Source organism: Pituophis catenifer, unplaced genomic scaffold (genome assembly GCF_029215685.1).
Source record: "Pituophis catenifer annectens isolate HBS135680 unplaced genomic scaffold, rPitCat1.0.hap2 SCAF_10, whole genome shotgun sequence".
Taxonomy (NCBI): Eukaryota; Metazoa; Chordata; class Lepidosauria; order Squamata; family Colubridae; genus Pituophis; species Pituophis catenifer.
Genome location: NW_027256890.1, coordinates 9,835,712 through 9,860,179, shown reverse-complemented (window position 1 = coordinate 9,860,179; position 24,468 = coordinate 9,835,712). Strand labels below are relative to the sequence as shown.

The 24,468-nt window shown below is 41.2% G+C and overlaps 1 protein-coding gene across 2 annotated transcripts in view; it reads left to right on the top strand.

The window, feature by feature from the left end:
• The window catches only part of PI4KA (phosphatidylinositol 4-kinase alpha), a 100,839-nt gene that overhangs the window by 65,557 nt on the left and 10,814 nt on the right, over nucleotides 1–24,468 (top strand). For both annotated transcript variants that reach the window (XM_070951534.1, XM_070951535.1), the window contains exons 34-46: nucleotides 734–885; nucleotides 1,558–1,665; nucleotides 2,260–2,387; nucleotides 3,233–3,352; nucleotides 4,289–4,368; nucleotides 5,794–5,987; nucleotides 14,476–14,566; nucleotides 15,264–15,431; nucleotides 18,377–18,430; nucleotides 19,773–19,893; nucleotides 20,976–21,105; nucleotides 21,888–21,958; nucleotides 24,333–24,405. In XM_070951534.1, the coding sequence (XP_070807635.1) occupies nucleotides 734–885; nucleotides 1,558–1,665; nucleotides 2,260–2,387; nucleotides 3,233–3,352; nucleotides 4,289–4,368; nucleotides 5,794–5,987; nucleotides 14,476–14,566; nucleotides 15,264–15,431; nucleotides 18,377–18,430; nucleotides 19,773–19,893; nucleotides 20,976–21,105; nucleotides 21,888–21,958; nucleotides 24,333–24,405 (1,490 nt within the window). The remainder of the gene's footprint in view (nucleotides 1–733; nucleotides 886–1,557; nucleotides 1,666–2,259; nucleotides 2,388–3,232; nucleotides 3,353–4,288; nucleotides 4,369–5,793; nucleotides 5,988–14,475; nucleotides 14,567–15,263; nucleotides 15,432–18,376; nucleotides 18,431–19,772; nucleotides 19,894–20,975; nucleotides 21,106–21,887; nucleotides 21,959–24,332; nucleotides 24,406–24,468) is intronic.

Genomic DNA, 24,468 nt, shown 5'->3' with positions numbered 1-24,468 from the left:
CCTGAGGCGGGACTAGAACAAATTGTCTCCTGGTGATTGGCCGAAAATCACCCAGCTGGGTTTCATGCCTAAGATTGGGACTAGAACTCACCCTCTCCTGGTGATTGGCCCAAAGTCAGCCAGCTGGGTTTCATGCCTAAGATTGGGACTAGAACTCACTGTCTCCTGGTGATTGGCTCAAAATCAGCCAGCTGGGTTTCATGCCTAAGATTGGGACTAGAACTCACCCTCTCCTGGTGATTGACCCAAAGTCAGCCAACTGGGTTTCATGCTTAAGACTGGGACTAGAACTCACTGTCTCCTCGTGATTGGCCCAAAGTCAGCCAACTGGGTTTCATGCCTAAGATTGGGACTAGAACTCACCCTCTCCTGGTGATTGGCCCAAAGTCAGCCAGCCGGCTTTCAAGCTTAAGGTGGGACTAGAACTCACAGCCTCCTAGTGATTGGCCAGCTGGCTTTCATGCCTAAAATGGGAATAGAACTCTCCTGGTGATTTGCCCAAAGTCACCCAGCCAGCTTTCATGCCTAAGGTAGGACTAGAACTCACAGTCTCCTGCTTTCTAGTCTAGTGCCTTAACCGCTAGACCAAACTGGATTCATCGCTATGGAGGAATCTCACCTCCCATCGACAACCCTCATTCCCTTTTGAGTTGGCCATCACCATCCTGCAGGAAAATCAAACGTTGGCTTGTTGGACAGACAGCCGTCTTAACTTTTGGTTCCACATCTACAGTTTTTGGTGCAGAGATTTGAAATCGCCAAGTACTGCAGCTCGGATCAAGTGGAGATCTTCGGCAGCTTACTCCAGAGGTCCCTGTCTCTGAATATCGGCGGATCGAAGGGGAGCATGAATCGCCACGTGGCAGCCCTCGGACCCCGTTTTAAGTAAGTGAGACCCTCCCCTGGATATTTCTTCGTTTATTTTATTTCTTTCAGTGGCGAGCGCCTGCACGAAGAATATCAAAGAGAGAGTTTGAGTTTTGAGTTTGCCTGTCAGATTTGCCCAGAACTGATTTTCTCGGGTTCTCGCAGCTGTCCCCTCTTCCATTTTTTTTAAAAAAGAAAATATAACATCTATATTTATTAATACTGTGTTTTTACTTCCCTGTTTTTCCAAGGGGATGAAAAGGAGGCTCTTGATATTCCCCCCCTTGTTCTTTTGCTCATCAAAATAAAGGGGGAGGGGGATGCAACATCGCTTTTATTATTCTGCCATTTCGCTTTATATTTATAAGAGCCACGGTGGCACAGTGGTTAGAGTGCAGTACTGCAGGCTACTCCCTGCCGACTGCCAGCTGCCTGCAATTGGCAGTTTGATTCTCACCAGGCTCAAGGTTGACTCAGCCTTCCCTCCTTCCGAGGTGGGTAAAATGAGAACCCAGATTGTTGGGGGCAATAGGCTGACTTTGTATCCCACTTAGAGAGGGCTGGAAAGCACTGTGAAGCGGTATATACGTCTAAGGGCTATTGCTATTATATTGCACAGATCTCTTCCTATTTAACCCTTTTGAGCATCCTGCCTAACGATCCTAATGGAATTATTTTGGACTTCTTTAGGCTCTTAACGCTGGGACTGTCTCTGCTGCATGCCGATGTCATCCCAAATGCAACGATTCGCAATGTCTTGAGAGAGAAGATCTATTCCACAGCTTTTGATTACTTCAGGTATTTGCCCTTCTCTTTCTCCTCCTTCTCCTTCCACTTCTCATCCTCTTCCCCTTCTCCTCCTCCTCCTCCTTCTCCTTCTCCTTCCACTTCTCCTTCCTTCTCCTTCTCCTCTTCCTCTTCCCCTCCTCTTCCTTCCTCTTCCCCTTCTCCGCCTCCTCCTTCTCCTTCCGCTTCTCCTTCCTTTTCCTCCTCTTCCCCTTCCCCTTCTCCTCCTCCTTTTCCCTTTCTTCTCCCCCTCCTCCCTCCTCCTCCTCCATGGTGGGAAAAAGTGAACTGAAAGTTGAAAGGGAAGTCCAGCTCTATTCTGATTGATTGATTGATTGATTGATTGATGGTTTACAACCTAACAAAAATGCAGGGAACCTACAAACAATCGTGAAGCAATAAAAGGCCATCCCGAATAGTAATAGGACCCTTGACTGCAGAAACATAAAATCTTCTGGTTACATCAGAGATCAGATGAGGAAGGAGCAGGGGAGCCCCCAAAACTGGTTCCCAGAACACCCCAAGACACAAATGACCTGCGAGGTGCGCGTTTTCTTGCCAAAATGCCTCTCCTAACATCCTAACGTTGTTTGCCCTCCGTTGAAGTGCCGCCCCCAAGTGTCCAACTCAAGGAGACAAGAGGCTGCGTGAGGACATCATCGTCCTCATCAAGTTTTGGACGGCAATGTTCTCCGACAAGAAATACTTAACCGCCAGCCAGCTTGTGCCTCCAGGTACGTGTTTCATAGGTTATGGTAGGAGAAGAGCAGGCAGAGATAGAGGAGCGGAGTTAAGCAAGTCATTAGCCTAGAATCGTTACGTTCCCACAAAGGGTCTAAGCCCAATCCCTCCAGAATTTATTTGTATCTTGTCGTTTTAACCATTCAGTCGTGTCCAACTCTTGCCGGCTTTATAGGCAAGTGCTCTCCATGCTACCCTGTCAAGCTCAACTTCTTTCAGTTGTTAGATTTATCAGATCTTTGTATCAATTTTTAATGCTATCAAGCCAGCAAGTTCTTTGCTTGCCCCTTTTTCTTGCTCCACTAACTATTCCTAGCATTGTTGACTTCTTCAGTGAATTTGCATGCATAAGACAGCCAAAGTAAATCAGACATGATCTATAGAATAGAATAGAATAGAATAGAATAGAATAGAATAGAATAGAATAGAATAATAGAATAGAATAGAATAGAATAGAATAGAATAGAATAGAATAGAATAGAATAGAATAGAATAGAATAGAATTCTTTATTGGCCAAGTGTGATTGGACACACCAGGAATTTGTCTTGGTGCATACGCTCTCGGTGTACATAAAAGAAAAGATACATTCGTCAAGAATCATAAGGTACAACACAATGATAGTCATAGGTGCTTAAGGTGGATTCCGTCTTCCATCCTTCCAAAGCTGTTAAAACGAGGACCCAGATTGTTGGGGACAATGAGCTGACTCTGTAAACCTCTTAGAGAGGGCTGTAAAAGTATTGTGAAGCGGTATATAAGTCCTAAATGCTATTTCTGTGGCTATCGATTGTCTGGCTTGGTACTAAAGGGATGCTTTTTTTAAAAAAAACCCTTTAGATAACCAAGATACCCGGAGCAACCTCGACATCACCGTGGGGTCCCGACAGCAAGCTACCCAGGGATGGATCAACACGTACCCTTTATCCAGCGGCATGTCGACCATCTCCAAAAAATCAGGTGCTTTATTTTAAGTCCCACTAAACTCCTGTTTAAGCCTCACAACCACCGAGGCAGGTAGATTTGTTGTCTGTGAATGCCTGGCCCAAGTTTGAGCAATGAGCCTTTACAGCAGAACAGAAAACAGACCTTCTAACACAGGGGTCTCCAACCTTGGCAACTTTAAGCCTGGCGGACTTCAACTCCCAGAATTCCCCAGTTGGGGAATTCTGGGAGTTGAGGTCTGCCAGTGTTGTGATCTGCCAGCGGCCAGCAGAGCTGGCAGCAGATTCGGACAGTGAGGAGGTTGGGGAGGAACGTGGGCCAGTCCTGGAGTCTGGGGAAGGCTCAGACAAGGGCTCTGCTTCGGAGGCAGAGAGGGGGCCAAGGCTGTTTGGTACTTCTTTGCTGCCTCCGGGGTCTCCAGAGTCTGACATCAACGAGGCAGAGAAACAGTGGGAGCCTGTTCCCAGTGTGCGCATGCGCAGAGCTGCCAGAAGACAGGAACAATTAAGAAAACAGGGTCGACTTGTGACTAAGGCTTGGAGATGATTGGCCCCTCTCATAAAACATAAAAGAGAAGCGAACGGGACGTGAGCTTTTGCAGGAAGGAAGTAGCTCATTTGGTTGGTTAAAGCTGTGGAAAAGCTCTGTTTGACTCTGTGCTAAGTTTGGCCTTGTCCTGCGTGTGGCAATTAGTTCTCTGGCAGCATTCCAAGGGAGATAAGGTGGGTGTTGGTAAACACTCCCCTGATAGACTGTTTGAGAAGCCTTTTGGGAAGCCGGATTCACTTAACTACCAGGTTTACTAACGTATCAACTAACGTATTAACAAAAGTCGTAAAATGGGGCAAAACATTTCACTGAACAACAGAAATATGGGGCTCAGTTGCGGCCGTAGGACAATCTGTACATTTAACAAATAATTAAACTCACGTTGTGTGATGTCTTTCGAAGGAATGTCTAAGAAGACGAATCGAGGCACTCAGCTCCACAAATACTACATGAAAAGGAGAACTTTGCTCCTCTCGCTTCTGGTAAGTCCCTTCTCCTAAATCAGGGGTTGGCAACCTTAAACATTCAAAGAGCCACAAAGGTCCTAACCGGAAGCCCCCCGTTCAATTCTGGAGCTGACCGGAAGTCCAGTTCCCCCACCATAGAGTCTCCTCCTAGTGAGCGTCCTTTTTCCTCTACCTCTCCTAACCGAAAGCCCTATCAATTGTGGAGCCGACTGGTGACAGGGAGCCGCAGCAGAGGGATGAAAGAGCCACATGCAGCTCCAGAGCCACGGGTTGCCGACCCCTGTCCTAAACTGAGCACAGACCCAGTTCCTTGTAATTAGCAAAGCCTCGATTTTACAGGCTACAGGCAGTCCTCGATTTACGACAGTTCAGTGAGCGACCGTTCAAAGTCACAACTGCACTAAAAAAGAAGAAAAAGAAAAGTCGCTAACATGGGGCAAAGCTCACTTAAGAAATGTTTCGCTTAGCAACATAAATGTTGGGCTCGATTGTGGTCGTAACTAGAGGACTATCTGCAATTGAGAGAAAAGGGAGACTGTCTGTTAAATGACAATGTATGTAATTGATGTAATGTATATTATTTATTTGGCCCCAGGCGGTTGTTTCAAGAGTTGCAAACCCATCCTATTTCACCCTTCACATATATATATTTTTTCCCCTTCTTGAAACCATGAAAATTATTTGGGCACATCTCTCACATCACCAGAAATTGAGTGTGACTCAAGAGACCCTTGAACTTTGATAAGTCAAAACATGTCTTCTTACGCAAATCCCCTTCCTTCCTTCCTTCCTTCCTTCCTTCCTTCCTTCCTTCCTTCCTTCCTTCCTTCCTCCTTTCCTTTCCTTTCCTTTCCTTTCTTTTTTCTTTCTACCTTCCTTCCTCTTTCTTTCTTTCTTTCTTTCTTTCTTCCTTCCTTCCTTCCTTCCTTCCTTCCTTCCTTCCTTCCTTCCTTTCTTCTTTCCCTCCCTCTTTCTTTCTCTTTCTTTCTCTCTTTCTTTCTTTCTCTTCCTGCCTTCCCTTCCTTTCTCCCTCTCTTTCTTCCTTCCTTCCTTCCCTCCCTCTTTATTTATTTATTTCTCTCTCTTTCCCTTCCTTCCTTCCCTCCCTCTTTCTTTCTCTCTCCCTTTCTTCCTTCTTCCATCCTTTCCCTCCCTCCCTCTTTCTTTCTTTCTTTCTTTCTTTCTTTCTCTCTTTTCCTTCCTTCCCTCCCTCCCTCTTTCTTTCTCTCTTTTTCTTCCTTCCTTCCTTCCTTCCCTCCCACCCTCTTTCTTTCTCTCTTTCCCTTCCTTCCTTCCCTCCCTCCCTCTTTTTTCTTCCTTCCTTCCTTCCTTTTTTCTTTCTTTCCATTTTCCTGGCCAATGTTTTGTTTGTTTGTTTTATCAAAGTAATTTCAGTACAACTAGTTAAAATGCCCGGCACTTTCTTCCTTTCTTTCAAAGGCTACGGAGATTGAGCGCCTCATCACTTGGTATAATCCTCTTTCGTCTCCGGAACTGGAGCTGGACCAAACGGGCGAGAACAGCGTTGCCAACTGGCGGTCCAAATACATCAGCCTGAGTGAGAAGCAGTGGAAGGATAACGTGAATCTGGCCTGGAGCATCTCCCCTCACCTTGCGGTGCAGCTTCCCACCAGGTGAGTCCCTTGCTCTTGGTTACAAAACTTTGGATTCGACCAGCGACCACAATTGAGCCCAAAACACCCATTTGCTAAACTAGACTGTTATTAAGTCCCTTGGTAGTACAGGGGTTTAAGGCACCATGTTATTAAGCTGGTTATTAAGACCAGCTGCCTGCAATTACTGCAGGTTCGAATCTTGCCAGGCTCAAGGTTGACTCAGCCTTCCATCCTTTCTAAGGAAGGTAAATTGAGGACCCAGTTGTGGGGGCAATAAGCTGACTTTGTATAAATATACAAAAGGATGAAGGCTATTGCTTAAGGAGCCTTGGTAGTACAGTGGTCTAAAGCACCCTGTTATTAAGACCAGCTGCCTGCAATTACTGCAGGTTCGAATCTCACCAGGCTCAAGGTTGACTCAGCCTTCCATCCTTTCTAAGGTAGGTGAAATGAGGACCCAGTTTGTGGGGGCAATAAGCTGACTTTGTATAAATATACAAAAGTATAGGCTATTGCTTAGCTCATTGTAAGCCGCCCTGAGTCTCCGGAGAAGGGCGGCATATAAATCAAATTAAAAAAAAAAAAGTGAGTTTTGCCCCATTTTACGAACAATTTGCTAAGGAAATCCCTGCACTTGTTACGTTAGGAACACCGTTGTTGTTGTTGTTTTTAAATAGTATTTACTGAATTTTCCAACATTTAAAACACAAAACACATATTTACACTTATAACAGCTTTTCCATATCGGTATCAACATCTTTCCTAACAGTCATATTGACAAAAATTCTATTTATATCTATCACTATCCTATCTTACATCCTTATTTAAATTATAATAATATATTTCTTATAAATTTTACATTATATTATGCTTTTTACAACTTATACCTTAAGTTTTACGTTTACTCTCAAGCCAGGAATACCATCTATTCCAAATTTGATAGTACTCGGTTTCTTCCCTCTCCTTCATTTCCATAGACAGTCTATCCATTTCTGCACATTTATAGATTTTCCTTATCATCATGTGGTCTGGAGGAGTGTCAGTCCGTTTCCAATTCCGTTGTTAAATGAATCTGGCTTCCCCACTGACTTTGCTGGTCAGAGGGTTGCAAAAGGGGATCACATGACTTCCCCCCCGCCCCGGGATCACTTGCAACCGTCATAAATCCAAGTCATTTGCCAAGCAGCTGAATCTTGATCACACGATCATGGGGAAGCTGCAGGGGTGAAATGTAAAATTGGTTACTACCTGTTCTGTGGGCGTGGCTTGGTGGGTAATGTGACTGGGTGGGCGTGGCCAACTTTTTTTTTTTTTTTTAACTTTTCAAAGCATTTTTTTTTTTTTTTTTTTTTTTTTTTAAATTTTTTATTGTAAACAAACATACACATATAGACATAAACATTAAAACAAACTAGACATAAACTAACTATACAATGAAATCAAGTCGCATGACTTGAACTTTGAAAGTAGAGCTACTTCGGTAATTATATATCAATATATCTATATATATTATCTTTCATCTTGTATCAATGTTTATATAACGATATTTCCTGTTATTTACTTATTTTTGTAGTATTGGGTGGTAATCTCTTATTTCGTGTCTTTTTTATCTAACCATTTGTACCATTCTTGCCAAATTAAGTAAAAGTCTGTATCTTCTTTTCCTTGTATTTCTTTGGTCAATTTGTCCATTTCTGCACATTCCATAATTTTTTGTATTATTTTTTCTTCTGGTGGCGTGTTTTCCAATTTCCACATTTGTGCGAAGACAATTCTAGCTGCAGTTAGGATATGTATTATCAAATGTTGTGTCTCTTTTTTATAGTCCTTTGTCAGTATACCTAATAGATAAGTTTCTGGTCTGAGGGGTACTTTTTGGGCGGTAATTTCTTCCAGCTGACTTTGAATTGTTTTCCAAAATTTTTTGACTTTGGGGCATGACCACCACATGTGGTAGTAGGTCCCCTTCTGTATTTTACACTTCCAACAGTTCTGATTAGTATTGGGAAACATCCTTGCCAACCGTGCAGGGGGGAGATGCCACCTATAAAACATCTTGTACGTATTTTCTTTGTAGGGCACGGACATTGTCAGCTTAGTATTTACTTTCCATATTTTTTCCCAATTCTCTAGGTTAATATTATATCCAAAATTTTTGGCCCAAATAATCATATTTTCCTTCACCACTTCTTCTTCCAATTTGTATTTTAATAGATAGTTATATATTTTAGCTATTAATTTGTCATCTGATTGCATTATAATTTTATCTAATTCATTTCTTTCTTTTTGGATTCCAAATTTTTCCATATCACTTTTATATCTTGATTTTATCTGTAAATACGGCCACCAATCAATATCCGTGCCTTGTTGTCTCAGTTCCTCTCTTGTTTTCATATCTCCCTCTGTGTTCAACAATTCGTCATAGGTTTTCATCCTGTCTGTGTCCATTGTGTTCGGGTAGATTTGGGCCTCCATGGTTGATAGCCATCTTGGGATTTTGTCGTAGTGTTTTCTCCTTATTTCAGTCCAAATTTTTGCCAGTGCTCCTCTGATATAATGTCTCCTGAAGTGTTCATGTTGTCTGGGCTTTTCTTCCCATAGAAATGCGTGCCAACCTTTTGACAGGTCAAATCCTTCTAGTGCTAGTGTTCTTTTATCTTTAAGTGTCATCCAATCCTTAATCCAAGTTAAAGCTGTTGCAGTGTAATAGGTTTGCCAATCTGGTAGTCCCAGACCACCCCTTTCTTTAGTGTCCTGCAAGTGTTTCAGTTTAATCCTGGCTCTTTTTCCATGCCATAAATACTTTAATATCATTTTGTCAAGGTCTTTGAAGTATGATTTTCCTGGGTTTATCGGTATTGTTCTAAATAGATATAGTATTTTTGGTAGAATTGTCATTTTAATTGAAGCAATTTTGCCTAGTAGTGATAATTTCAACTTACTCCATACCTCTAAGTCCTTCTGGATTTGTTTGGCCAATTTGATGTAATTGTCTTCTTTGAGGGATGATATCTTATTGGTGAGCCAGATTCCTAGATATTTTATTTTGGTTGTTGTTTGTATTCCTAATGTCTCTTCCAATTCTTTCTCCTGGGTTTTTGTCAAATTTTTGGTTAGTAGTTTAGTTTTTTGCCTATTACTTCTCAATCCTGCCACTTCGCCATATTGATCTATCTTCCTTAGTAAATTCAGTCCTGATTGTTTTGGTCGTTCTAAAATGAATACTACATCGTCTGCGAATGCCTGTAATTTATACTCCTGGTTTTTTGTTCTTAATCCTTTTATTTCATTGTCGTTCCTGATTTCATTCAACAGTGGTTCCAATGCTAATATATATAATATAGGAGAGAGGGGACATCCTTGTCTCACTCCCTTAGATATTTTAAATTGGTCTGTTGTCTCTCCGTTTATCCATATTTTTGCAATTTGGTCTGAGTATATTGTTTTAATCATATTTAAAAATTTGTCACCGGTTCCCATTTTTTCTAATTGTAGTATTAAGAATCCCCAGTTAAGATTGTCGAACGCCTTTTGTGCGTCAAGGAAGAGTAGAGCCATCTTTTCATTCGATTTTTGCTCATAATATTCCAGTATATTTATTATTGTTCTTGTGTTCTTGTTAATTTGCCTGTTTGGAATGAATCCATTTTGATCAGGATGGATGTAATTCACAATAATTTTCTTCATTCTCTGGGCCATGATTGATGTAAATAGTTTATAGTCTACGTTTAGAAGTGATATAGGTCTGTAGTTTTTGGTTTGGGTGAGATCTGAGTCTTCTTTGGGTATCAGAGTGATGATTGTTTCAATCCATGATTTGGGAATTTTGGCTTCTAAGATTGCTTCATTTAGGACTTGTAATAAAATATCATCTATTGGCTGGTATTCAATTTTGTAAAATTCCGTTGGGATGCCGTCTGGACCTGGTGTTTTATTGTTGTTCAGCTTCTTCTTTGCTTCCATTAATTCTGACATCGATATTGGTTTGTTCAAGAGTTCTCTTTGAGTTTCCTTTATTTCTTGAATGTTGGATTTATTTATATATTCTTTCACTTTTTCCAATTGAATTTCTTCCTGTGCATATAGTTCCTGATAAAAATTTCTTACGATTCGCTTTTTTTCTTCGTCCATGTGCTGTAATTGCCCTTGTTCGTCTTGTAGTTGGTGTATTATTTTTTTTTCCTTTTCTTTCTTTAGTTTATAAGCCAACCAACGTCCTGTTTTATTTGCGAATTCAAATTGGTTTTGTTTTGCCATTTTGATTTTCCTAGCTATTTCTGTTGTTGTTATTAAATTTATTTCATGTTTGATGAGATTTATTTTCCCCTTGATCTCTTTCTTGTCAGGTCTGTTCTGTAATTCTGCTTCCTGTTTTCTGAGCTCCGTCAATAAATCGTTTCTTCTTTGCTGTTTCTCTCTGTTTTTCTTCGCCTTAAATGAGATTGTTAATCCTCTTATATATGCCTTTGTAGTGTCCCATAGGACTTGCAATGATGTTTGTTCCCTGTTATTTATTTGGAAAAATATCTCCATCTCTTTCTTTATCATCTCTATGTATTCTTTATCTTTAATGATCTCTCTATCCATCATCCATCGTCCCCTTTTTGGTTGGCCTTTCCAGACTATTGTTATAGGACTATGGTCCGCCCATATATTCGGTGTGATTTCAATTTCTTTTATATTTTCTCTTAATTCTGCGGTCATCCAGGCCATGTCTAGTCTGGACCAGGACTGATGGGGATTTGAATAATAAGTATACTGTTTTTTAGTTTTATTCAGTTCTCTCCAGGCATCTTTCAATTGTAACTCTTGAGTCATGTCCTTAAAAGAATCAGGTAGTGTCTTTTTCCTAGAGTTATTTTTTTTATTACTTTGGTAGTCATATTCCATATCAACGATTGCATTATAGTCCCCTATTATACATAGATGTTCGTAGTCTAATTCTTTAATTTTATCGTGTATCTTTTTAAAGTATTCTTTTTGGCTCCCATTCGGGGCATATATTGATATCAATAACATATTTCGGGTCTCCATCTTAATATCTATCATTAGTATCCTGCCATCTTCATCTGTGTAGATTTGTTTTGCCTGGATGTGGCTTTTAATGTATACTGCGATACCTCTTTTTTTTTGATCTGATAGTGAGGTGAATAGTGTTCCAAGTTTTCTGTTTTCTAGTAACTGTTGATGTTGTTTTTTGATATGTACTTCTTGTAGGTTGATAATATCTATGTCTAATTTTTGAAGTTTTCTGAAAGTGTGTGTTCTTTTGGTTGGTAGATTAAGGCCGTTTATATTAATTGAGATTAATTTCAACTCTCGTCCCATTTCCTTTAGTTTTTCTTTATTAGTTTAAGTTTACTTGTGTTTCTTGTTACCATATGCGTTTTCTCCCTAGCCCCTTCTCTCTCCATCTTCTCCCTTTCCCTAGGCTCCTTCTCTTCCTTCCCTTTTTTTGTTTCCCCCGTGGGGTATTCCTGGTTTACATTATCTGAATCACGTCTAGTTTCCTGTTCCTCTTCTATTATAAAGTGAGTATCAAAGAATTCTTGTGCCTTCTCTATCGTATCGATTTTATATTTTTTGTCGTCCCAGGATATTAAGATTCCCTCTGGCACCAGCCAGCGGAACATTATTTTGTGTTGAATCAGTAGGGTTGTCAAAAAGTTGTAGTTTTTTCTGTATTCTCTTATTCTTCTTGGAACTTGTTTTAAGGTTATTATTTCTTTCCCTTGGTAGCAGGGTTTTCCCTCTCTCATGGACGTGTAGATCTCTTCTTTTACAGTTTTACGTGCGAATCTAACATGTATTTCTTTAGGTAGTTTGTTCCTACGAGCATAGTTCGTATGGACTCTATATATTTCGTCAATTTCCCTACTAATTTCGGTTTTTTCCTTTTGGGTAGCCTCTACTAATATATCTGTCATCAGGTCTCTTAGATCTTCTCCTTTTGTTTCTGCAATATTTTGAAATCGTAAGAAGAATGATGCTTTTTCTAATTCTAAATGGGTAATTGACTCTTCGAGTTCTCTAGTTGACTCCATTTGATTTTGTTCGATATTGTCCATCTTTTTCTCCGTTAGAATCATTTTGGCTTCCATGTTTTGGATTCGTTCTTCGTTTTTAACTATGTTTTGTTGTATTCTCTCAATCTTATCGTCCATTTTTTTAATATTATCATTTATTTGTCCTACTTCTGATTTCAATTCCTCATGGTTCTTTTTTGTTTCTTCGTGGTTATTTGCAATTGTTTCTTGGGTTTTGTTCATCCCCTCCTGAATCATAGCTAGTATAGACTGTATATTCTGTATGCTGTGTGCACTAGCAGCTTTTTCTTTGTCTGTCGTTAACATCGTGTCTATAGTTTTTTGTTGTGCGGGTGAAGATTGTGTAGGTATTGGGTTTGTTGTTAATTTTTTCCCTGATTTAGTTATTGTTAGTGAAGATGTTGCCATCGTTGTCTTTTGTATTAATTTTCCCCAAATTTTCATATACTAATTGGTTGGGGGTGGGTGAAATATCGTTATATAAGGATCAGGATAATTAATTCGAAGGGGTTAGGGAGAAAAAACAATATTTTAACAATTCATTCTTCTATTCTTATCCCTAAACAATATAATGCAATTAATACTTAAATACTAAATAATCACAATACTTAAATTCACTTTAAAATTAAACAATCTCTATATAACCTTTCTATAATAGATCAATGGGATTAAAGTTCTCTGTAAATCATCTAAAGTATTCTATTGAGTTGTATCACCGTTACCAATATATGCTACCTATATTAATTATTACAATTATTATTCCTTAATGATATCTATAACAATCTCTATGCAATGTCTATATTAATATCTAACTTTCTAGTCAATATGCAATATAATTCCACTTAATCAATATATTATTTTGCAATCTATATAGTTGTTTCAATAGGGTAGGAAATAGTAAGACAATAAGAGAAAATAATAATAATAATAATAATAATAGTAATGTTAAATCAATTCCTTATTATGTATTATAATAATTTCAAATTGGATATTAATATTCTTTAAGCAAAGTTAAGTAAGTTTTAAAATAGATGAAATTTAGTAGTTTAATATTTAAAGTTCTCAAGTATATCACTCTCAAACCAATTGGGGTTGCTTCCTTCTCCTTTCCTTCTTCCTTCGTTCTTCAGTTCGCCCTCTTTTCACTCAGCTGTCCCAGTTCTGTTTCAATATCCTCTATTAAATCCATAAGTAAATCAAGTAAATCAATTGTTCCAATATTCCTGTGTAGCAGGTTGTATCTCCTTTGGCAACAGCGTCAATGTATCTAATGTCTCACTACACGTCTCGTGTCTGTAGTTGAATTTACTATTGTTGCTGGATACAAAGTGAAAGTTTCCTTCTCCAAATCCTCAGTCCGCCATTCGCTACTGTTCAGTTGGTTTCCTTCCGCTCACAACGATCTTAAAAAAGTCTCAGTTCTTTAGGTTTACTTTCTACAATCTTTCTCTTAAATAATCCTTTTTTCCTCTGTTAAGTCAAATTGTGTTATTTTAAAGTTATAATCCACCGCTTACTTATAATCCTCTTTGTCTGTCACTCGTTCCTTTTGCCTGTCAGATCTGCATTGTCATTGTGTGTATTGAGCTTCGCTCCAATCACTGTCTCTCGCCGCTTGCTTGACGATCTTGCCGCCGCTTTTTGGAGTCCTATTCTCGCCAATGTATTTAGGTCCTTATGATTATACCTTTATATCTCAATCTACTTAGTCTTTACCGATGTTTCTCTTGAATCTTCGCTTCCACACTTATCGGTTGACAGCGCTCCGGCCAGCCAAAGTGGCTGGTTTTTTTCCTGGCTGGAATTAGGAGGGTTTCCTCTGAACCTTCAGGGTGATTGCTGTCGCCCCCGAGGTCCTAGAGAGTCCTCCTTTTTCTGTCGACCTCTCCGTGGTCGATAGTGCCAAAAACGGCTTCCAATCAAGAAAATTGAAGCTTCGGGGACGGAGCCTCGTTCCCCTCGCTCCTTACACGCTGACGTCACCGCAGGAAGCTCAAAGCATTTTTTCTAATGCTTTGAAAAGCCTCTGCCGATCAGGCAACTCAGCTGGGATCGTCAGAGACTTTTCAAAGCATTTTTTTTAACCACCTCTTCGGCCAAGGGGGTTGCAGAAAAAAATGCTTTGAAAAGCCTCTGACCATCCCAGCTGAGCTGCGCGATCATCAGAGGCTTTTTTTTTTGTTTACTTTTAAAAGCATTTTTTCGTCGGAAGAGGTTGTAGAAAAAATGCTTTTAAAAGTAAAAAAAAAAAAAAGCGATCCGGCGATCCGGTCCGAACCGGGAGCATTTCACCTCTGGGAAGCTGCGATAGTCAGAAGTGAGAAAAAGGACCATAAGTCACTCTTTTCAGTGCCCGTTGTAACTTGGAATCGTCACGAAGGGAACTGTTCTAAGTTGAGGACTACCTCAACCGGTCATAAGTAGAGGACTACCCCGTTTGTCTCCTGTTGGTTCCTTAGATTTAAAAACACAGAAGCAATTGGGATGGAGGTCACCCGTCTGGTTCGCTTGGACCCTGGGGCTGTGAGTGACGTGCCGGAAGCCATCAAGGTAGGCCTTTGAAGACAATCCAGCTTTTGATCAAAACTCTGGCCACAACATTGATTCAGGTCTTGTTTCCAGTGATAAAAGGGTCAGGTTGATTTGGCTTCGGTTAACCACAGTGGGTGGAGCCACCCATCCATCATCATCGTCATCTTTTAATGACCCCATAATCCCTTGAGGGGATGGAGCAGTGGTGAAATCCAGTTTTTTTTTTTTTTGTACTATCAGTTCTGTGGACATGGCTTGGTGGGCGTGGCAGGGGAAGATACTGCAAAATCCCCATTTCCTCCCCACTCCTGGGGGAAGGATACTGCAAAATCTCAAATGAGGACCCAGATTGTGGGGGCAATAAGCTGACTTTGTATATAAAATATACAAAAGTATGAAGGCTATTGCTTAACGCATTGTAAGCCGCTCTGAGTCTCCGGAGAAGGGCAGCATATAAATCAAATTTAAAATATATATATATTGCAGACTAACTCTTCCCATACATCAGCAGTTCGATCCTTACCAGCTCAAGGTTGACTCAGCCTTCCCATCCTTCCGAGGTGGGTAAAATGAGGATCCAAATTGTTGGGGGCAAGAGGTTGACTCTGTAAACCGCTTAGAGAAGGCTGCAAAGCACTGTGAAGCGACATATTAATCTAAGTGCTATTGCTATTGGGGTTCACATGTGGTTCTTTCCCCTCCCCTTGCTTTTCAGTATCTTGTTACTTGGCACACCATCGATGCCGATGCTCCAGAGCTCAGCCACATCCTGTGCTGGACCCCCACCGACCCACCCACAGGCCTCTCCTATTTCTCCAGCATGTATCCTCCTCATCCTTTGACAGCTCAGTACGGGGTGAAAGTGCTCCGATCTTTCCCGCCGGTAAGTAAGACGTTTGCCAAAAAAAGTTGTTAGAATGTCTTTGTGGTGAAGTACTTTAGATCCTGGGCTCCCAAATGACCCCCTCTGCATTTTTCCTAGAATAGAATAGAAGAATAGAATAGAATAGAATAGAATAGAATAGAATAGAATAGAATAGAATAGAATAGAATAGAATAGAATAGAATAGAATAGAATAGAATAGAATAGAATAGAATAGAATAGAATAGAATTTTGTATTGGCCAAGTGTGATTGGACACATAAGGAATTTGTCTTTGGTGCATATGCTCTCAGCATACATAAAGGAAAAGATGCATTCGTCAAGAATCATAAGGTACAACACTTAATGATAGTCATAGGGTACAAATAAGCAATCAGGAAACAATATCAATATAAATCGTAAGGATACCAGCAACAAAGTTACAGTCATAACAGTCATAAGTGGGAGGAGATGGGTGATAGGAACGATGAGAAGATTAATAGTAGTGCAGACTTAGTGAATAGTTTGATAGTGTTGAGGGAATTATTTGTTTAGCAGAGTGATGGCATTTGGGAAAAAACTGTCCTTGTGTCTAGTTGTTCTGGTGTGCAGTGCCCTATAGCCTTGTTTTGAGAGTAGGAGTTGAAACAGTTTATGTCCAGGATGCGAGGGGTCTGTAAATATTTTCATAGCCCTCTTTTTGACTTGTGCAGTATACAGGTCCTCAGTGGAAGGCAGGTTGGTAGCCCTTGTTATTTCTGCAGTTCTAATTATCCTCTGAAGTCCGTGTCTGTCTTGTTGGGTTGCAGAGCCAAACTAGACAGTTATAGAGGTGCAGATGACAGACTCAATAATTCCTCTGTAGAACTGTATAAGCAGCTCCTTGGGCAGTTTGAGCTTTCTGAGTTGGCACAGAAAGAACATTCTTTGTTGTGCTTTTTTGATGACGTTTTTTATGTTAGGTGTCCATTTTAGAAATTTCAGTTTAGAATAGGGAAGAGAAGGGAAGGGAAGGGAGAAGAGGAGCAGAAGAGAAAAGAAAAGAAAAGAAAAGAAAAGAAAAGAAAAGAAAAGAAAAGAAAAGAAAAGAAAAGAAAAGAAAAGAGAATTTGTACAAGGGAAGGGAAGGGAGAAGAGAGAAGAGAAGAGAAATTGCAGAATGGAAGGGAATGGAATGAAACGAAACAGAACAACACAACCATGTTCCAATATCTCAGGGGTTGCCCCCAAAAAGAGGGAGTCAACCTATTTTCCAAAGCATCTGAAGGCAGGAAAAAAAGCAACGGATGGAAATTAATCAAGGGGAGAAGCAACCTACAACTAAGGAAAAATTTCCTGACAGTTAGAACAATTATTCAGTGGAACAACTTGCCTCCAGAAGTTCTGGGTGCTCCACCACTGAAAGTTTTTAAGAAGAAGTCAGATTTGTCTCAAATTGTATAGGGTCTCCTGTTCAAGCAGGGGGTTGGACTAGAAGACCTCCAACGTCCCTTCCAACTCTCGTCATTCTGTATTTTGTAAAAGTTCAGAAGAGAAGGACTAGGGGTGATATGATAGCAGTGTTCCAGTATTTGGGGGGGGGGGGGCCTGCCTCAAAGAAGAAGGAGTCAAGTTATTCTCCAAAGCACCTGAAGGCAGGACAGGAAGCAATGGGTGGAAACTAACCAAGGAGAGAAACAACCGGGAATTAAGGAGAAACTTCCTAACAGGGAGAGCATTATTAATTAGTGGAATAGTTTGCCTCCAGAAATTGTGTATGCTCCATCACTGGAGGTTTTCAAGAAAAGATTGGACAACTCATTTGTCTGAAATGGTAAGCAGGGGGTTGGACAAGAAGACCTACAAGGTTCCTTTCAGTTCTATTCTGGTTGGTTGGTTGGTTGAAAATTTGGGTGCTTAGCAACCAGCATGTAATAATAATAATAATAATAATAATAATAATAATAATAATAATAATAATAATAATAATAATAATAATAATAATAATAATAATATTTTATTTCTATACCGCCCTTCTCCCGAAGGACTCAGGGCGGTGTACAGCCAATTTAAAAACACAAGACACAACAGTGATTAAAAATTAAAATAATTAAGTAGATTTGGCCGATTTAAAACCCCAAAAATTTAAAATACCTCAATTTAAAATTATTATGTTGATAGCCCGGCCTGGCGGAACAACAGGGTCTTCAATGCGCAGCGAAACACCCGGAGGTCGGAGATCTTACGTATTTCCGGGGGCAGTTCATTCTACAGGGCTAATAAAAAACTCTTTGCCTGTTGATGATGGAAGGAGATGCTCTTTTTTTTTTAATTTATTGAAAAGTTTTTTTAAAGAAAAACAACAATTTTCCCCAACCTCTTTTTCCACCCGCCCACCTCCACCAAACCCTGTCCCCCCCTCCCCCCCCCGACTTCCCAGAGCAAAATACAAGGTATTTCAATTAACAATTAAACTAACAAACCCCCCCCTTAACACCTTAACTCCACCATAAGTAACATAACTTTAAGATTTAACATTCACTCATAAGCTATTTGATATTTTCTAATCTGATACTTATTTTGAATATAATCAATCCATCTGCTCCATTCCAACATATATCTTTCTTGAGTATAATCCTTCAAATATGCTGAAATTTTTGCCATTTCAGCTAAATTAGCAACTTTCAATATCCACTCCTCAATAGTAGGCAAGAAGTCTTTCTTCCAATGTTGCGCTATCAACAGTCTTGCTGCTGTTATTAGGTTCAAAATCAATTTAGTCTCTGATACTGTACAATCCGTTGTTATACCCAATAAAAACAATTGCGGAGTAAATTTCAATCTTCTTTTCAGGATATTCTGCATCACCCACCAAATCTTTATGGAAGGAGATGCTCTTGAAGGTAGAATGAAGCTAGGTACTTTGGGGGGGGGAAAAAAGAAATCCTAACTTCTTTTTCCTTCTTTTCTCCTTTTCTCCATCCCCAGGATGCTATTCTATTTTACATTCCGCAGATTGTGCAGGCTCTTCGATACGACAAGGTAAGGGCAGATAAAGACTGCGAGACATTTGTTAAGGGACGTCCTGGGTCAGAGGAGTTTAGGACTATCCAGGATCTTGTTGGCCACCTGATCCTTTTTCACTGGAAAGTGCAGTGGATTGAACTGTAGGGCTTTTTCCATACAATATCCTTGCACTCGGGTTCTTTGGCATGCAATAAATGTTTAGGTTAGGCCATTTGGATGGATGGATGGATGGATGGATGGATGGATGGATGGATGGATGGATGGTTGAGAGAACTTGAGACGAGAGAAAAATTATATTCAGATGGATATCTAGATCTAGGTAAAGATGATAAGAGATTAGAGAGGTGAATGATAAGTAAGTGGGTGTGTGGGTGGATAGATAGATAAAGAAAGAAAATAGAGATGATTAGATAGATAGATAGATAGATAGATAGATAGATAGATAGATAGATAGATATGGATGGATGGACGGACGGATGGATGGATGGATGGATGGATGGTTGGTTGAGAGAACTTGAGATGAGAAAAATTATATTTAGATGGACATCTAGATCTAGGTAAAGATGATAAGGAATTAGAGGAATAAATGATTGGTGGGTGGATGGATGGATGGATGGATAGATAGATAGATAGATAGATAGATAGATAGATAGATAGATAGATGATAGATATGGATGGATGGATGGATGGATGGATGAATGGATGGCTATGGAAAGGTAAATCCATATCTGTGCACTTTCCGCCGTGCTTTGAAGACACTCCTATTCCAGCAGGCCGGCCTGGCCTAATTTTCTCCCCTTCTTTTAAATTTTTAAATTGAAATTTTAATTTGTTTTAAATTATTGGGAATTTTAATTGTCTCGGGCAAAAATTATTTAATTTGGTTTTAATTATGTTTTTTAACTTTCGTATTTATGTGTTTTATTTTGTGCCTGTTCACCGCCCTGAGTCCTTCGGGAGTAGGGCGGTATACAAAAATTTAATAAAATGATAATGAAAAATGAAATATGGATAGAGTCATAAGTTGATAGACGGATATGGATAGATAGGTATGAATGTAGATGGATGGACAGATGGACGGACGGACAGAGAAGTAGGCAGATGGTGTAAGGATTTGCCTCAATGAATAGATGTATTCATTGTTTCTACGATGCTTGGATAAACTAGAGAATTTCAATTAAACCACTGATACAATGCGAGTCCCCAACAATCAGGGATGACGCATCAGAAGACCTCCCATGGTTGGGATTTAATGTGGGGGGGACTGGTCCATTAGAACATCTGGGCCTCTCTGTCACAACACATTCCCGGTCGGAGCCATGCTTAGAAGAAGACCTGCCCTGTTATATTTTCTCAGATGGGTTACGTCAGGGAGTACATCCTTTGGGCAGCTTCCAAGTCCCAGCTGCTGGCTCACCAGTTCATTTGGAATATGAAGACCAACATCTACCTGGATGAAGAGGGACACCAGAAAGACCGTGAGTGGACCATGTTTGGGGATGTTGCACTACCTCCTCCTCCTCTTCCTCCTCCTCCTCTTCCTCCTCTTCCATTCCACAAAGGCAGCACTGATGATGCTAACTTAGTTGAGCCGTGAAACATCCGCCAGAAAATCAAGTTTTCAGAGATCACTGACTGTTCTCTGACCTAGGCTCCCTTAACAAGCAGGAGGCAGGAATTACTGGCAAAACCTCTTTTATTTACAGGACTCTGAATTACGTTCATTCACAGTCAGCAAGCCTTGTCCAAACAGTTTTTCAAAGGAATATTTATCAACACAGACCTTATCTCGCTTGGCAAGCTGCCACGTAACTTGTTTCCAACCGCAGTACAAGGCCAAACTTGGCACAGAGTCTCTTAGAGTCACAAACAGAACTTTCCACTCTTGAAACGACCGACCGAACAAATTGTTTCCTGCAAAAGCCCCCTCCCCGTTCGCTCCTCTTTTGTTTCCTATGGGAGGGGCCAATCACCTCCAAGGTGTGGCTTTACTCATGAGTCGAACCTGCTTTCTGAGTTGTTCTTGTCTTCTGGCAGCTCTGCGCATGCGCACACTGGGAACGGGCTCCAGCTGTTCCTCTGCCTCACTGCTGTCTAGCTCCCTCTCTGCCTCCGACGCAGAGCCCTCGTCCGAGCTTTCCCCAGTCGCCAGGACTGGCCCAAGCTCCTCCCCAACCTCCTCACTGTCCGACTCTGCTGGCAGCTCTGCTGGCAGCCGGTGGGCCACAACACTGACCCCATAGTCTTCCTCCCCCCTCCTTCTTTTCCTCCTCTTCCATTCCACAAAGCCCACTCCCTTCGAGCACTGATGATGCTACCTAGCTGAGCCATGAAATGTCCGCCAGAAAACCCTCAAACTCGGAGAGCACCAAGGACTCGGCAGTCGTCGTCATCCTCCTTCTCCTCTTCCTCCTCCTCCTCTTCCACGCCACAAAGCCCAGTCCCTTGTAGCACTGATGATCCTACCTAGTTGAGCCACCAGAAAACCGTCAAGCTCAGAGAGCACCAAGGACCTCACAAACTTCACTCTCCTCCTTCTTCTGCTTCTTCTTTTATGTAGCTGATATTGGGGAACTCCTGGAGCAGCTCGTCGAGGAAATAACCGGCTCGTTGTCTGGTCCAGCAAAGGAATTTTACCAACGGGAGTTTGACTTCTTCAACAAAATCACCAACGTTTCCGCCATCATCAAGTGAGTACAAAGGCAGAGGCATAAAAAAAACCCCGATTCTTTCCTTGAAATGGACCTTATGAGAGGTGCGGTGGCCTAGAGGTGGAGCTCTCACCTCACAATCAGGAGGCTGTGAGTTTGATCCTAGGTAGAGGCAGATATTTCTCTCTCTGGGCACATTGAGAATATATCTGCTGAATATACCTTATTTTTCAGAGTATAAGACGCACCTTAGTTTTTGGGGAGGAAAATAAGAAAAAAGCTGATTGGCAAGTAGATCAGCCTCCCAGAATACCCCCAATCAGCTGTTCCCAGAGGTGAATTTTAGCAACAGGTTCCTTGGTTGTGAGCTCTGTGCCTTGATTTTTTTTTGCCTTTTTTTCTGCCTCTGAAAGCCTCCGAAACAGAGCTTCAGAAAAAAGAGCCTCTGAAGCTCTGTTTGGGGGCTTCTTTTCTGAAGCTTCTTTTCTGATGCTTTTTTCAGCCTCTGAAACCTCCGTTTGAGAAGCTGGGCGGGGCTACATTCAGAGTATAAGATGCACCCAGATTTTCACCCTCTTTTTGGGGGGGGGGGAAGGTGTGTCTTATACTCCGAAAAATACGGTAACTCCGTATTGACGAGAGGAAGGGTAGCCGGCCAATAAACACTCAGCTCCATTCAGTTGCCCAAGACTCCACCCCTCAAGGGATTACGGGGTCTTTAAAAGAAGATGAGATTGAAATGGACCTTATAAACAAAACCCAATTTGCCTTGCGGGTCAGAATTCATAATTCATAATATGTTTTTTTTTCCCCATCCATAGGCCTTATCCTAAAGGCGAAGAGCGAAAAAAAGCTTGTTTGAATGCTTTATCTGAAGTGAAAGTGCAACCCGGTAAGAAATTAACATTTGCGGGTAGTCCAAAATTTCTGTTGCTAAGGGAGGCAGTTTTTTTAAATGAGTTATGCCCCGTTTTATGACCTTTCTTGCCAAAGTTGTTAAGTGAATCACTGCAGTTTTTAAGTTAGTAACCCGGTAGTTAACTGAATCTGGCTTCCCTGTTGATTTTTTTTTTTTTTAATTTGATTTATATGCCGCCCTTCTCCGAAGACTCAGGGCGGCTTACAATGCGTTAAGCAACAGCCTTCATCCTTTTGTATATTTATACAAAGTCAGCTTATTGCCCCCACAAACTGGGTCCTCATTTCACCTACCTTAGAAAGGATGGAAGGCTGAGTCAACTTTGAGCCTTGGCGAGATTCGAACCCTGCAGTAATTGCAGGCAGCTGGTCTTAAGCAGCTTAATAACAGGGTGCCTTAAACCCTTGTACTACCAAGGCTCCTGATTTTGCTTGTCAGAAGGTTGCAAAATGGGATCAAACGACCCCGGGGACACTGCAACTGTCATAAATATCGATCGGTGGCCGAGCATCCAAATTTTGATCATGGGGATGCTGCCGCCACAGTGTGAAAAGTGTGAAAAATAGCAATAGCACTTAGACTTATATACTGCTTCACAGTGCTTTTACAGCCCTCTCTAAGCGGTTTACAGAGTCAGCCTCTTGCCCCCCAACAGTCTGGGTCCTCATTTTACCCACCTCGGAAGGATGAAAGGCTGAGTCAACCTGAAGGAAGGGAGAGAGGGAGTGAGGAAGGAAGGGAAGGAAGGAAGGAAGGAAGGAAGGAAGGAAGGAAGGAAGGAAGGAAGGAAGGAAGGAAGGAAGGAAGGACAATAGCAATAGTACTTAGACACATACTGCTTCATAGTGCTTTATAGCCCTCTCTAAGCGGTTTAGAGTCAGCCTATGGCCCCCAACAACCTAAATCCTCATTTTACCAACCTCGGAAGAATGGAAGGCTGAGTCAACCTTGAACCAGTCAGGATTGAACTCCGGGTTGTGGGCAGAGTTAGCCTGCAATACTGCATTCTAACTACTGTGAAGGGAGGGAGGGGAGAGGAGAGGAGAGGAGAGGAAAAGGGAAAGGAAAGGAAAGGAAAGGAAAGGAAAGGAAAGGAAAGGAAAGGAAAGGAAAGGAAAGGAAAGGAAAGGAAAGGAAAGAAGGAAAGGAAGAGGAAATAAAAAGGAAGGAAGGAAGGGCAGTAGCAATAGCCCTTAGACTTATATACCGCTTCACAGTGTTTTACAGCCCTCTCTAAGCGGTTTTCAAACTCAGGCCCCCAACAACCTAGGTCCTCATTTTACCAACCTCGGAAGGATGGAAGGCTAAGTGAACCTTGAACCGGTCAGGATCGAACTGCCGGCAATCGGCAGAGTTAGCCTGCCATACTGCATTTTTTTTTTTAAAAAAAAATTTGATTTATATACCGCCCTTCTCCGAAGACTCAGGGCGGCTTACAATGTGCTCAGCAATAGCCTTCATCCTTTTGTATATTTATACAAAGTCAGCTTATTGCCCCCACAAACTGGGTCCTCATTTCACCTACCTTAGAAAGGATGGAAGGCTGAGTCAACCTTGAGCCTTGGCGAGATTTGAACCCTGCAGTAATTGCAGGCAGCTGGTCTTAATAACCAGCTTAATAACAGGGTGCCTTAAACCCCTGTACTACCAAGGCTCTTTTTCTAACCACGGCTCTATGATTCAGTTGCCAAACACACGAATGTTGACCACATGAGCATGGAGACGCCGCAACGGTTGTTAAATGTGAAAAAGGGCCCATAAGCCAGTCATTCTTTTTCGGTGCCGTCGTAACTTTGAACAGTCACTAAATGAACGGTTGTAAGCCGAGGACTGCCTGTATTACAGCCTTGGTGGCGCAGCAGACTAAAGTGCTGTTAAGTAGCACCAGCTGCCTGCAATTACTGCAAGTTTAAATCTCACCAGGCTCAAGGTTGACTCAGCCTTCCATCCTTTCGAGGTAGGTAAAATGAGGACCCGGATTGTGGGGGCAATAAACTGACTTTGTATGAAAAAAGAACACCGCTTAAGGGGGTGGGAGGGGTGAAAGCCCTACTAAGCAGGTATATACAAAAGTATGAAGGCTATTACTTAACGCATTGTAAGTCGCCCCGAGTCTCAGGAGAAGGGCGGCATATAAATCGAACCAATAAATAAGAAAGAAAGAAAGAGAGAGAGAGAGAGAGAGAGAGAGAGAGAGAGAGAGAGAGAGAGAAAGAACGAAAGAAAGAAAGAGAAAGAAAGAGGGAAAAAACGTTCTGGCTGCTGTCTTCCCTGATTAGTCCTGCTAGCTCAACCACTTTGCTGGTTTTCACCAAGGATTGTCTTCTTTTCCCCTTCCCTTAAATAGGTTGCTATTTACCAAGCAATCCAGAAGCGATTGTTCTGGATATCGACTACAAGTCAGGAACGCCTATGCAAAGGTATGGCCTGGCACCCTTTTCCAGCCTGTTTTACTTCGGTTAAAAAAAAAAAAAAAGGAATTA